We start from the raw sequence: 15,000 nt of genomic DNA, 5'->3' as shown, positions 1-15,000 counted from the left end.
ATGGTCGTAGCGTTAGCATCTGTGTCCCACTCACATCCGTCTAGAATAATGAATGACGACCTCGGTGAGCAGCTTGTGATCATGTGACCTCCGGTCGTAATGACCTCATCTCTGCCTCTAATGCGTCTCGATCAGATTCCACTTCCTGTCCCGGCTTCCTGTGTGAGGTCATGGCGGCGGACGTAACCGTGTTAGTTTAGGTCGGGCATCTGCTCCTGAACCAACATGCTTCCATCGATCCCTCCCCAAGGTGCCCTCCTGTCTCCCGTCGCCTCAGCGCCACGTCGGTGCAGACGGCGGGGGGGGTTGTGAGTGGCCCCCCCCCCGAGGAATTGGAGCTGCAGAGGCGCTTAGGCTAACGCAATCCTCTTCATCGCTGTCTGGGAGCAGGAGGTGGGGGTCAGACGGGGTGAAGTCACCCTCCCCCAGGACCCGGGGTCAGGTTGGACCAACGGGTCGCCAGGAGCTGGACTTCCTGATGATGTCATCCTGTGGGACGGCCTCAGGAGGCGATGCGTTCACTGTCTCTACCACCCCCGCTGGTTTTTAGCCCCGTTTTTTGGGTCAGTTTATAGGGACAGGTCTGTTTAAGGAGGGCGTGGCCATCCAGGAGTTGTTGCATAAAGGCATTGTGGGTATTTCTCTCCAGTTGTGTCTGGATCGTGAAATAAAGCATCGCCAAACTCGTCCACTTTTACGACAGTTATTGGTCGGATTTGCAGCGAGTGGGACGAATCGTTCCTGTTTACCCAACAGATCCTCCGTCGTCATGGCGACGGGTGATGGCAGCCAGACGTAAACAAACCCTGAGTTTTAACGATGCTTTTATTTAGACGTTCACCCAAACCGACTCTAAACGTGGGGTTGGACTTCCTCGCCGCAGTCGAGCGGCAAGTCTTCATCCATCGGGTGTCCTGGTCCAGAGTCGCCAAGGGTCCCCAACCTTCACTGAAAAATGGTACCGCACCTTAAAGTCTTCTTTACACCTTAAAGTCTTCTTTACACCTTAAAGTCTTCTTTACACCTTAAAGTCTTCTTTACACCTTAAAGTCTTCCTGACACCTTAAAGTCTTCTTTACACCTTAAAGTCTTCTTTACACCTTAAAGTCTTCTTTACACCTTAAAGTCTTCCTGACACCTTAAAGTCTTCTTTACACCTTAAAGTCTTCTTTACACCTTAAAGTCTTCTTTACACCTTAAAGTCTTCTTTACACCTTAAAGTCTTCCTGACACCTTAAAGTCTTCTTTACACCTTAAAGTCTTCTTTACACCTTAAAGTCTTCTTTACACCTTAAAGTCTTCTTTACACCTTAAAGTCTTCTTTACACCTTAAAGTCTTCTTTACACCTTAAAGTCTTCCTGACACCTTAAAGTCTTCTTTACACCTTAAAGTCTTCTTTACACCTTAAAGTCTTCTTTACACCTTAAAGTCTTCCTGACACCTTAAAGTCTTCTTTACACCTTAAAGTCTTCTTTACACCTTAAAGTCTTCTTTACACCTTAAAGTCTTCTTTACACCTTAAAGTCTTCCTGACACCTTAAAGTCTTCTTTACACCTTAAAGTCTTCTTTACACCTTAAAGTCTTCTTTACACCTTAAAGTCTTCTTTACACCTTAAAGTCTTCTTTACACCTTAAAGTCTTCTTTACACCTTAAAGTCTTCTTTACACCTTAAAGTCTTCTTTACACCTTAAAGTCTTCTTTACACCTTAAAGTCTTCTTTACACCTTAAAGTCTTCTTTACACCTTAAAGTCTTCTTTACACCTTAAAGTCTTCCTGACACCTTAAAGTCTTCTTTACACCTTAAAGTCTTCCTGACACCTTAAAGTCTTCTTTACACCTTAAAGTCTTCTTTACACCTTAAAGTCTTCTTTACACCTTAAAGTCTTCTTTACACCTTAAAGTCTTCTTGACCTTTTCCAGTTGATCGATGGGATTTTAAGGACTCCCCCTTCACCCCATTCACTTTCCATTGTCCCTCCTCCATATGTCCACCACCCCACCCCTCACCCACAATGCAACAGCCCTGGAGCAGGGCCGTTTCAAACCCCCCACCTCCAGTCCCGAGAACTCAGAGGTGGGGTTCTCTTAGAACAAAAGCCCCCCACCGGTGGGGTTACCCCCAATTGTTCCCGGAGCAGTGGGGGGTCTGGGATCAGCCTGTCCACCAGGGCTGCGTTTAATGACCTGCTGGAAAGCCGACAACTGTTAACAACAAGCAATAAACACAAGTAAACAAGGGGGCGGAGCCTTTACATCAATGCAGCTGCTCCAGGAGACTCCGCCTCTTTAATTTCCTTTTTGCTTTACTTTAAAGTCTGATGTCCGTCGATGTTTGGCGTGAAACCATCGATGATGGTGTCTGTTCTTTAGCGACGTTAGCATCATCACTATGTGGAGGGCGTCCTGATTGGTTGGACCTTCATGGTCCCCAGAGGTCGATCTAATATTGCCTGAAAAACGCGTCACATTCCCATCAATCAGCTGCATGCTACGTTATGGTTGGTGCTGAAGCATGCTAACAGGCTAAACACTGCTAACGGTTCATACTCTATCTGCTTCACTTCAGATTGTTAGCATGCTAATGTTAGCATTCACCACACAGCCCTATTAAGTCTGGTGTGAGAAAATCTGAAACAGCTCATCTGGAAGGCGCTAATGTGTCCCAAAATTAGGCTAAGCTAAGCTACATAGCTAAAAAAAAATAATTTTTTTTTAGCCATTTAGCTGAATTTAATCTTTTTTATTTGTCAAAATAGATTTGATCATAAAATGAAATGAAAACATAATCATGTCCTTTTTTTTCCCCTACCGTGACGCTAATGGATGCTAATTAGTTAGCTTAAGATTTTCTGGTGGGAATTGATATTTTAAACCTGAAATCTGACGAAATCTAAAGTCGCTAAAAAAGTTTGGTTTGATTTGAAAACACATGTGGCCCCGCCCACTTTTACTACCCATGCTACATTTAACCTAGCCTTCATGCTAACCCCAAGTCATTTCCTTTTTGTTTCTTCTTCTTCTTCTTCTAATTTTAAACAAACTCAACAAATTAAATCCGTATTTTCCCATCAGCCAATGGGAGCGCAGACGTCCGGCTGCAGGGAAAGCAAAGCAAACCGCGGCTCGTTATTCCGTGACCCCCCCGACCCCCCCACTGTGAGAACTTTCTACAAATGTTGGGCTTTTCCCAAAAACACCAAACTCTCCTTGTAATTTGCGGTCGGCTGGGTGTGTGTGTGTGTGTGTGTGTGTGTGTGTGTGTGTGTGTGTGTGTGTGTGTGTGTGTGTCTGTGTGTGTGTGTGTGTGTGTGTGTGTGTGTCTGTGTGTGTGTGTGTGTGTGTGAGTGCCGGGGGCTGGACGGCGTTCAAACGGACGACACACACTCGCAGTAAAAGCTCCGGTTAGGAAGCGGCCGCATGCACCAACATACACACACACAGCTGCTGAAGGGTGTGTGTGTGTGTGTGTGTGTGTGTGTGTGTGTGTGTGTGTGTGTGTGTGTGTGTGTGGATCAGAAGCGCCGCTCCGGTCAAACGGGGGCTTTTTTTTTTTTTTTGGGAGGTGGTGGTTGAAGGAATAATAAATAGAAGCAGAATGGAACGCCCCCCCGGGTTTCTCTTCCTCCCCCCTTTCTGTCCTTTTCCCCCCAGTTTTTTTTTGTCACAGAGGAGAGGGTCGACTGGGGGGGTCAGGAGGCCCCTCCCCCCGTATGACGGATGGTCCATTGAAGAGAAGTAGCACGCTGTGTCGCCGGGGGCGACCGAGGAGGGGGGGGGGGGGCTCCTCCTCCTCTGAGTGCGTTTGGTTTGGCCTGATCTCAGAGCAGCAGCCGCTTCATTTTCCCTCCTCCATGGGGGCGGAGCCTCGTTGGAGGCGGGGCCTTCCCCCCCCCTCAGGCATCCAGAAACCTGCTGGGGCTCAGAGGAGCAGCAGCTCTCGAGCTCCACGCTGCTCCTGCCCCGGTTCTCGTCCCAGACGTGGGGGTACCTTCAGCATCAAGGGGGGGTGGGAGGGGTCACACCCCCGCTCTGATGGGCGATCGTCGGATCCCGACATCCGACCCGGACGCGAGACATCCGACAGGAGGAGCGACATGAGTCTGATGCTGGAGCAGAAGAACGGCAGCATGAAGCTGGTAGGAGGACTTCCTGCTCACACAGGAAGTCCCGCCTTTACTACTTCCTGTTTGGGGAAAACGTCAAGTCGGCGTTTTTCTGATTCTTGATGTTCCTCCTGGTTCCTCCTCATCCTCGTCTTCATCCTGGGGGTCGTAGCGGTTTGGGTCGAAAACGAGGAAGAGGAGGGCACACACACACACACACACACACACACACACACACACACACACACACACACACACACACACACACACACGCTGCTCATTATCTGGTCCTGCAGAGGAAGAGGTTGTTACAGATGAAGGGATAAGTTTAGTGTGTGTGTGTGTGTGTGTGTGTGTGTGTGTGTGTGTCTGTGTGTGTCTGTGTGTGTGTGTGTGTGTGAAGTGTGTGTGTGTGTGTGTGTGTGTGTGTGTGTCTGTGTGTGTGTGTGTGTGTCTGTGTGTGTGTGTGTGTGTGTGTGTGTGTGTGTGTGTGTGTGAAGTGTGTGTGTGTGTGTGTGTGTGTGTGTGTGTGTGTGTGTGTGTGTGTGTGTGTGTGACACACTTTTAACAGGGGAACCCTTCCTCACGTCTGTCATGTGACACTCAAGGGGGGCGGAGTCAGTTGGCTTGGGAGGTGGGTCTGAGTCGTTGTGGGGGTGGGAATAGAACCCACAACCTTCTGCGCTGTCCCCCACTGGGGGAACGCCGGGGGTTCTGTGTTTGGACGTGGAGGTGGTTGCCATGGGAACCGTCTCAGAGGTCAAAGGTCATGACCTCCAGTCCCTGAGTCTGGTTCGTCCCCACCAGCAGAGGGAGCTGAGTCAGCATGAGTGACTCAGAGTGAATGACAGGGGGAGGGGGGGTCAGGTCGTCTGAAGCTTCTTTCTGACTGGGGGGCGTGGGGGGCAGCAGGGGAGGGGGTGGGGCTCATATAAGGAGCAGCAGAGCTGGTGCTGCTCAGACGGAGCTGAGAGACGACAGGAGTAGGACCCCCCCGACTGCTGGGTCACCTGTCTCTGGTTCTGGACCCGCATGGGGGGTCCAGGTCTCCCCTGAGCCCCGGTCTGGGTTCCGGTGCCCCCTTACCCCCCATGGCGGAGTGTATCGGCCTCCGGGCGCCGAGCAGGAGCTGCAGCCGCTCCTCCTGCAGGAACTACAAGGAGGTAAGGAGGGGGTGGGGCTAAGAGGAGGGGGAGGAGACTAGAGGAGGGGGAGGAGCTTCAGAAACACGGAGCAGTTGTCGGTTCATCGACAGACGTCGACTGAGGGATTCTGGGAGATGGCGACTGGAGGAGGTCAGCTGGAAATAGCCACGGCCCCGGGGGGCGGAGCCTGATCTCCAGAAGGTCACGCCAAGCTAGATCCTGTCAAGGTCGTCATCAGCTGTGTGGCTGACTCACGACCTGTCGCGTCTGGAGGTCGGGGGTCGTCGTGACGACGCGGGTCTTTCCCGGTGGGGGCGGGGTCAGCTGGGTCACGCCATGTGGCGGTCTGGGGGGCGTGACCTGCATGAGGCGGGGTCGTGTTGCCGGGCGACTGCAGGACACCGACAGCAGTGGGGTGGTGGGAACAGCAAGGGCTTCTGGGAGTTGGACGGGTCAGTCCGTCACGGAGCTGAGGGGGCGGGGCTTCAGTCTACAGGTGTGTGGATTGGTTACAGACACGCCCCTCAGTCACCTGGACGAAACACACACACACACACAGCTGAACACAAAGCTGCAGCGCGACCCCTCCCTGAGTGTGACCAGCTGAGGGAACAAGTGGGCGGGGCTTATCCCAGGACACCGCTTTGTGTTGAGTTCACTGTCCTCTGTAATTTTAGCGTCACTCAGAGGCTCTTTGTGTTTAATTTGTGGTCCTGTACTCATAAAACCTGTGTGTGTGTGTGTGTGTGTGTGTGTGTGTGTGTGTGTGTGTGTGTGTGTGTGCGTGTGCTTTGAAGTGCTCACACCTGTTGTGGGCCGTCATCAGGTCTGCTTACAGTCAAACACAAAGGCAGGACAGTCACACACCCGCTGTGTGTGTCTGTGTGTGTGTGTGCGTGTGTGTGTGTGTGTGTGTGTGTGTGTGTGTGTGGTTGTGGTCATGCTAAGGTTTGAGCGTCACGCCAGAAACCAGAAACCATGTTGGGACTGAAGAGTTTTATTTGGTCTTAGTTGTGGAAAAAGTTTGAAAAGTGAAGCGTCCAGCTGGGGGTTGGATTTAAAAAAATATATAAAATTAAATAAATAAATATATATATTTTTCTTTTTTTTAAATGTGTGTTTCTATGTATGTATACATGCATATGTACATATTTATATATAGTTACAGTATTTAATACTCCTAGATAATTTTTTTTAGATAAAAAAATTACATATCTGAAATTATCTATATTTTTTTAAATTAAATAATAATTTTTATTTAATAGCTAAATAAATGATTTTATTAATTTAATAATATATTTTACATAATATATATATATATTATACATATTTATTTTCTTTATTTTTTAAATTTCTTAACGCAAATTTCAGAAGGTACAAACAAATCCAAACCTGTGTTGTGTTTTCCTAAAACCTGTTTGTTTGACCTCTGGAAACAAAAACACTCTTTGTTTGTTTATCATTCAAACCTAAACAACAACAGGACAACAAACTGCCTCCCTCAGTAATCAGATTACCCCACCTCCCTCTGGAGGTGTGAGACCAGACGGAACCGGTCGGTGGAGGCGATGGGTGTGAAAACAGGAGCGAGTCTTTATTTAGCTGAGTCAGGTCCCTGTGGGGGGGCGATGGGGGGGTAAATCTAAGGTGTCAGATTCTCACAAACTTCACTTTTTTGAAAAAATTCAGGCCCAAAAATAGCCCCCCCCTCCTCATCCTCCTCTCTCTCTTCTCGATGGGGGGGGGGGTCACACAGCCTAATGACGACAGCAGCTATTCAGATTATTCAGATGCATGCTCTGGGCCCCCCCTCCCGGGTGGGGGCCGGGTCTTTTCTGTCCCTGGGGGGTGATGTCAGCGCGGCCCATTGAGCGCCGCCGCCGTGCGCCCGGAGATGAATGGACGGGCGGAGCACAACACCCCCCCCCCCAGGCGGATCGGTGCCAGATCGCCGCCCCAACAAAGGACCCCGTCCTCGGCTCCCGTTCACACGCCGTAGATTCTCTCCCAGGGTTCCGAGCGGCGTCGGGAAAACGTGGACGCCGCGGCAGGGTGGGCGGGGCTTGCTTCGTGACGAGTCATCACTGAGCACCGCTGTGTTTGCGTCCCCCCCCAGATCTACACGGACTGGGCCAACCACTACCTCGCCAAGTCGGGCCGCCGCCGGCTGATCCGGGACCTGCAGACCGACGTGACGGACGGCGTGCTGCTGGCCGAGATCATCCAGGTCGTAGGTGAGCAAAGCATTCTGGGTAGTTTATCAAACGCTCCAAAGGGAGGGTCAAAGGTCACGCTTCGCCTCATGACAGCTGTGGAGCTCCTCGTCCCGACCCTTCGTGTCGTCATCGGTCCGAACGCTGACTCAGCAGGTCAGACTGACTCAGACGTCAGGGTTAACTAGTAAAACTAGTTCACTAGTTCTGGTGTTTAATCACCTGCATGAGGAGTGTACCATTAGTAGAGACGGGGGTGCGTCCAGACATTTATGAAGAAGTATCAATTTTAAAACCCCAAATAATTATAGTTTTTTATTATTATTATTATTAAATTATTATTATAACCATTATTACTATTATTATTACTGTTATTATTACTATTATTATTATTATAACCATTTTTACTATTATTATTACTGTTATTATTATTGTTATAAGTATATCATTGTTATTTTTAATATTACAATTATAAATTTTATTACAATTTAAATTTTTATTCTTATTAAAAAAATATTATTATCATTATTATTATTATTATTAAATAAAGCTTTTTGTCTGATCAGCTTTATTTTTCTTCATTCATTCATTGAAGTGAATTCAGGGCACCTCCTACTTGGTCCCACCCCCCACTGGTCAGACAGCCAGTTACATTGTATCATACCCGGCCAGCCTATCAGATTTCAAGGGCGGACCCTCGGGACACGCCCCTGAAAGCATGTGCTTTCTCAGCGGAACAAACAGGAAGTGAAGCAGCGGTGTGTTTGTGGCCGCAGGCAGGGAGGATGTGTGTTGTGTTTCCAAACCGACAACCGCCAGAAAGACGGGATTCTGGCGACGATTCTAGAAAAACTTCTAGAAAAGAGGAAAAAACATTTCTGTTTGTTTTAAATGTGTTTGACCTTAAAAAACATTTATTTAAAGCTGCGACGTCACGTTAATCAGAGCCACCTGGAGCTGGTTGTGGTCTAGAGGTGGAGCTGCGCCACAGGCCCCCCCCTGAGCCTCCTGATGCAGGAGGGGCCTGTGGCGCAGCTCCGCCTGCAGACCCTCTGAGCTGTCCTTCGCGAGTGGATGGGCTCAGCTGTTGTGGGACGGAGGAATCCCTGACACACACACACACACACACACACATCGGTCAGGCCCCTGGGGGCCCCTGGTGTCTCACGCCAGTGGGCGGGGCCAGGAGTCACCAGCAGCAGCGGCTCAGGGCTCCGCTCCTCTCAGTCCGGCTCCGGTCGGGTACACGGAGGGACGTCCGCGGACATGAGGACCCCTACTGACACGCCCCTCTGACACGCCCCTCTGACACGCCCCTCTGACACGCCCCTCTCCTCTCTTCTTCCTCAGCCAATGAGAAGATCGACGACATCATTGGCTGTCCCAGGAGCCGCTCTCAGATGGTGAGTGACCTCCGGAGCCGGGCCGCGGGTTGCGTGGGAGGGGCTTCGGGATCTGACCCCACCACCGTGACGCCGCTGCTGGGGGGTCGTCACGTTTTCACAAGTCTGTGGGAAACGAGCCCATGTTGCCCCTCGCCTCGGTGTGAAGGGTCGTAAATTGGGCTGGTGTGCCAGCTGGTGAGCCGGGGGGTGGGGGGGGCTATTTCTGGAAACCAGCCAGACCACTGAAACCTCTCTGGGGTGGGGGGGCACGCTTATGGTTAACAACTGAAAAAAGAGATGCAAGCACAGCTGATCCCACCTGCACCGCCATTAGTGCTGGTTAATGTGTGTGTGTGTGTGTGTGTGTGTGTGTGTGTGTGTGTGTGTGTGTGTGTGTGCATCATCTGTGGTGCCTCTCACACACACACACACACACACACACACACACACACACACACACACACACACACAAATAGTCCATGGGCTCCTGAGCCAACAGAACCAGGTGTGTGACGGGTCTGGTGAAGCATGCAGCTCTTCATCACCACATTGGCCACGCCCACTGACAGCCGGTCACATGACTCTGTGTTGGCGTGGTGATGGATCAAGGCAGACGAGGTGGGGTAACAGCACCGCTATAAACCCCCACTTTGTTTACACAGACCCTCCTGTAGCCGGCTGGGTGACCTGATGTAATCTATTACCCCAGCAATAAAAGTTACCCCCCTTGAGGCTGGGGATGGAGGTGAGAGGGGGAGGGGTCACGTCATTTTGTGACGGCGCTGAGTTCAGTTCCGTTTCAACCGTCAGACACAATTTACAAATGATTCCGTGTTCCATGTTGGTGGTGGTGTTATGAAGCAGTGTGTTGAAGTAATGTGTTAAAGTAGTGTGTTGAAGCAGCATGCTGAAGCGGCGTGTTAAAGCAGAGTGTTGAAGCCAAGTGTTGAAGTCGCGTGTTGAAGCAGCGTACTGAAGCAACGTGTTGAAGCAGCATACTGAAGCGGCGTGTTGAAGCGGTGTGCTGAAGTGGCGTGTTGAAGCAGAGTGTTGAAGCGGCATGTTGAGGCAGCGTGTTGAAGCAGGGTGTTGCAGCAGCTTGTTGAAGTATTGTGCTGAAGCAGCGTACTGAAGCGGTGTGTTGAAGCAGCGTACTGAAGCGGCGTGTTGAAGCGGAGTGTTGAAGTGGTGTTATGAAGCAGCGTGTTGAAGTAGTGTGTTGAAGTAGTGTGTTTAAGTGGCGTGTTGAGGCAGCGTGTTGAAGCAGGGTGTTGCAGCAGCGTGTTGAAGTATTGTGCTGAAGCAGCGTACTGAAGTGGCGTGTTGAAGCGGCGTGTTGGAGCGGTGTGCTGAAGCGGCGTGTTGAAGCAGAGTGTTGAAGCGGCATGTTGAAGCAGCGTACTGAAGCGGCGTGTTGAAGCAGAGTGTTGAAGTGGCGTGCTGAAGCGGCGTGCTGAAGCGGCGTGTTGAAGCAGCATACTGAAGCGGCGTGTTGAAGCAGAGTGTTGAAGCGGCGTGTTGAAGCAGCGTGTTGAAGTATTGTGCTGTAGCAGCGTACTGAAGCGGCGTGTTGAAGCGGTGTTATGAAGCAGCGTGTTGAAGTATTGTGCTGAAGCAGCGTACTGAAGTGGCGTGCTGAAGCGGCGTGCTGAAGCGGCGTGCTGATGCGGCGTGTTGAAGCGGAGTGTTGAAGCAGCGTGCTGATGCGGCGTGTTGAAGTGGAGTGTTGAAGCAGCGTACTGAAGCAGAGTGTTGAAGCAGGGTGTTGCAGCAGCTTGTTGAAGTATTTTGCTGAAGCAGCGTACTGAAGCGGCGTGTTGAAGCAGCGTGTTGAAGCGGTGTGCTGAAGTGGCGTGTTGAAGCAGAGTGTTGAAGCACATTGTTGAAGCAGCGTGTTGAAGCAGAGTGTTGAAGTGGCGTGTTGAAGCAGAGTGTTGAAGCGGTGTTATGAAGCAGCGTTTTGAAGTATTGTGCTGAAGCAGCGTACTAAAGCGGCGTGTTGAATCGGCGTGTTGAAGCGGCGTGTTGAAGCGGTGTGCTGAAGCAGCCGGGTGATGTGTGTGTGATGCGTGGTGTTTGGTGTCGTTGCTGTTGAAGCAGGAAGTGAAGCATCCTCTCAGAGACGTTACCGGGGCGACCAGCTGGAAGCTGCAGAAACGAGTCGACAGATTCTGATGGATCAAACACGACAGCGTCGCCACGGTGCCAACTCTCAACACACTTTCTGCTGAGTCAGCAGATCCCACAAACCCAGATCTGGTGATGCAGCAGTTTTACCAGAACCAACATGAACACGCCCCCTTAGAGGCATCAGTGGGTTGGACACGCCCCCTGAGAGGCCTGTCCATCAGCGGGACGGGCCTGTTATTTGCGGCGGGGTATTTTATGAAGCATGTTTTCTGCAGGCGGCGGCTATCTGGGGTATTTGGGCCAGGGGGGTGTGGCTCATTCACTCAGATGAGGTTTGGGGGGGCAGTAAATACACCCCGTCTATCTGGGAGGCTGGAGGGGCATTTCTAAGAGGGTTATTTTGAGGAGGCTGTGGTATTTGGAGCGGCCCGCGGTCCACGTTCTTCCATCGCAACTCCTCAAAGGGCCGACATGAGTCAACCCCCCGAATACTCTCGCCCCCCCAGCCAACAGCTGTGTCAGGGGTCAGAGGTCACAGGAATGACAGCGAGGACAGCTTTGTTGCTGCAACCCAAACCCTGAACTCACTAACATGGACTCAGACTGACTAACCTCAGCGGTCAGCTGGATTGATTGATCATGTCTGGATTGATTGATCATGTCTGAGTTGATTGATCATGTCTGAGTTGATTACACATGTCTGGATTGATTGATCATGTCTGGATTGAGTCATCATGTCCAGATTGATTGATCATGTCTGGATTGATTAGTCATGTCTTGATTGATTGATCATGTCTGGATTGATTAGTCATGTCTTGATTGATTAATTATGTGTGGATTGATTGATCATGTCTGGATTGATTGATCATGTCTTGATTGATTAGTCATGTCTTGATTGATTGATCATGTCTGGATTGATTAGTCATGTCTTGATTGATTAATTATGTCCAGATTGATTGATCATGTCTGGATTGAGTCATCATGTCCAGATTGATTGATCATGTCTGGATTGATTAGTCATGTCTTGATTGATTAATTATGTGTGGATTGATTGATCATGTCTGGATTGATTGATCATGTCTTGATTGATTAATCATGTCTGGATTGATTGATCATTTCCGGGTTGATTGATTATGTCTGGATTGATTGATCATATTTGGATTGATTATTCGTATCTGGATTGATTGATCATGTCTGGATTGATTCATTGATCAGGTCCAGATTGATTGATCATGTCTGGATTGATTGATCATGTCTAGATTTATCATGAAGTTAATAATAATAATAATAATAATGAACTGCTGCGTCTTCAGATGTGAGGCTAACACTGATGTCGGCTATAAATCAGTGCAGTAAATGATAAACATGATAAATACTGTGATGTGCCGGCGACGTGTCTGGCTAACAGCAGCTAACAGCAGCAAGCACAAGCTAACACCAGCTAATACCAGCAAACAACAGTTAGCATCAGCTAACACTAGCTAACACCAACTAACCAACTAAACACCAGCTGACACCAGCTAACTCCAGCTAACACTAGCTATTGGAGCTAACAGCAGCTGAAACAGAACCGATCCGTCTGCTGGAGGCCAAACCAGCACAACGTAAACGACCTTTTCCTCCAGCAGGGAACCCCCTGCCTGGAGCGCCGGGAGGCAGCTGGAGGTCAGGCTACATTTAGCTCCACACGTTAGCAGGAGTCACATCATTAATCTGTAGGAGGGGGGGGACCCTGGTGGCTACTGAACACACCCGGACACGCCCGCTTCTGATGACATCATCACGAATCCAAACAGACTCACACGTCTCACTGATTATTGATTATTGATGACTGATCAGCGCTGCAGCCTCACCTGAACTTCATTTTTCTTTGGCTCTGCCCTCATTTTTTGGTGTCGATTTTAATTTATCCGGATTAAACAAACCAGCCAATTTGATCTCTGTTGACATAAACCCATTTCCATGGTAACAGGTGCTCAGCGGTTGTGCTCCGTGCCTCACACCTGTGTCTCACACCTGTGCCCCCCCCCCCCAGATTGAGAACATCGACACGTGCCTCAGCTTCCTGGCAGCCAAAGGAGTGAACATCCAGGGTCTGTCGGCGGAGGGTAAGCTGGACGCTTTTCATTCTGATGTATTTATTATAACATCACTAACGTGATATTTGCCCCCCCCCCAACCCTAACACCCCCCCCCCCCACAGAGATCCGTAACGGGAACCTGAAAGCCATCCTCGGCCTCTTCTTCAGCTTGTCGCGCTACAAGCAGCAGCAGGTCCAGCGCCACAACTCCCAGCCCCCCCCGCCCGCCACCGGAGCCCCGCCCACCGGCGCCCACCCCCAGCTGAGCCAGCAGAGCAGCGCCCCCCCCCAGCTCGGCCACCCCCCGCATGGGACCCCCGCCCAGACGGCGCAGAGAGCAGCGCAGGCCGACATGCAATCCAGGTGAGGCTCAGAGGAGCGTGGTCCTGCGAGTCTGGACCAATCGGGGGCCAGGATGATGATCGGGGGCGGAGTCTGTTGCAATGGGGGCTAACTGACCTGACCTCTCTGTCCTCTTCTTCCTCTTCCCCCTCCAGGGACGGTTCTCAGACTAAACTGCTCAAGTTTTCCCTGGGTCAGAAAAAGACCTCTAGGTCAGCCGCTTCCTGTTCTCCTGTTGCTCCTCCCCCTCACGCCTCAAGCCCCGCCCCCTTCAGAGGGGGGGTAGACATTGCCCCTAACTAAGACGACCCCTCTCGACGTGCTGTCATGTTTCTACTTCCTGTCTGTGGTTAAGGGCAATCTCTACCGGGGGTGTTCTCCCGTATGCATGAGCGGCGCCGCCGAGGGGCGGGGCTTAGCGCTCCCTGTCCGTCTGGCGGTGCGCCTCATTGGGCGAGCCTGCTAAATGGACTGTGAACGACCTTTAGATAACCCCTGAGTAAGTGTGTTTGTGTGTCAGCGGGGGGGTGTTCACAAGCACCCCCCCGTGCCCCCCCCCCATAAGACGTGAATATTTAACGTAGAGCGGAGGGAGGCGCGTGTTCGTGATCAAGCGCTCCTCTGGTGACGCATGCGGGCGGGTCCTCAACCTGGATCCATGTGGTTTTGCATGAAGCCCCCCCCCATTCAAAACTAGGCACACACCCCCACCTGCTGGTCAGGATGTGTCACTACAACAGAACGCTGTTCCTCTTCCTCACCAGCATGAGGAAGAGGAGGGGGATGGGAGGAGACACTGGATTTAAAAAGGAAATCTGGTTCAGAACCTGAGATTAATCTAACCTGGGATTGAGTTTAGGATTAAAGTAAAGATAAAGATCCACACATCCTGACCCTCACGGGTTCATTATGTCATTGTTAACTGAGATAGACGAGTAGACAGATGGTTAGTTTAGTTAGTTAGGTCGTTAACTAGTTTAGTTTCTTAGATACATACTTATTTAGTCAGTTTGTTAGTAAATTAGTTAGTTGAGTAGTTAAGCTAGTCAGTTAGTTTGTTTTTAAGTTAGTTTAGTTAGTTGAGTTCGTAAATTAGTTATTAAATTAGTTAGTTGAGTAGTTAAGTTAGTCAGTTAGTTATTAAGTTGGTTAATTTAGTTAGTTGGTTCAGTTCGTCAGTTAGTTATTAAATTAGTTGAGTAGTTAAGCTAGTCAGTTAGTTATTAAGTTAGTTTAGTTAGTTTAGTTAGTTCAGTTAGTTAGTTAGTTCAGTTAGTCAGTAAATTATTTAGTCAGTTAGTTATTAAATTAGTTGAGTAGTTAAGCTAGTTAGTTAGTTATTAAGTTAGTTTAGTTAGTTTAGTTAGTTCAGTTTGTTAGTTAGTTCAGTTAGTCAGTAAATGATTTAGTCAGTTAGTTATTAGGTTAGCTAGTTAGTTAGTTGGTTAGTTAATTAGTTGGTTGGTTGTTTGGTTGGTTGGTTAGTTAGTTCCTGGTAACATGTTAATCACCTACAGCCGTGCCGTTGCATCACGCCGATGCTGCTGCTGCTGTTGACTTAGCATTTCATTAGCAGCCCGTTAGCATTCCCTGCTAG

General features: G+C 49.7%; 1 protein-coding gene across 3 annotated transcripts in view; it reads left to right on the top strand.

Annotated features, from left to right (window-relative positions):
- Positions 1-15,000, top strand: part of nav2a (neuron navigator 2a) — a 105,341-nt gene that overhangs the window by 55,307 nt on the left and 35,034 nt on the right. For all 3 annotated transcript variants that reach the window (XM_068320637.1, XM_068320628.1, XM_068320620.1), the window contains 5 exons: positions 7,369-7,486; positions 8,816-8,868; positions 13,016-13,088; positions 13,184-13,424; positions 13,559-13,615. In XM_068320637.1, the coding sequence (XP_068176738.1) occupies positions 7,369-7,486; positions 8,816-8,868; positions 13,016-13,088; positions 13,184-13,424; positions 13,559-13,615 (542 nt within the window). The remainder of the gene's footprint in view (positions 1-7,368; positions 7,487-8,815; positions 8,869-13,015; positions 13,089-13,183; positions 13,425-13,558; positions 13,616-15,000) is intronic.

This window comes from Antennarius striatus, chromosome 1 (genome assembly GCF_040054535.1).
Source record: "Antennarius striatus isolate MH-2024 chromosome 1, ASM4005453v1, whole genome shotgun sequence".
In the NCBI taxonomy this organism is placed as follows: domain Eukaryota; kingdom Metazoa; phylum Chordata; class Actinopteri; order Lophiiformes; family Antennariidae; genus Antennarius; species Antennarius striatus.
This window is presented reverse-complemented; position numbering and strand designations above follow the sequence as displayed.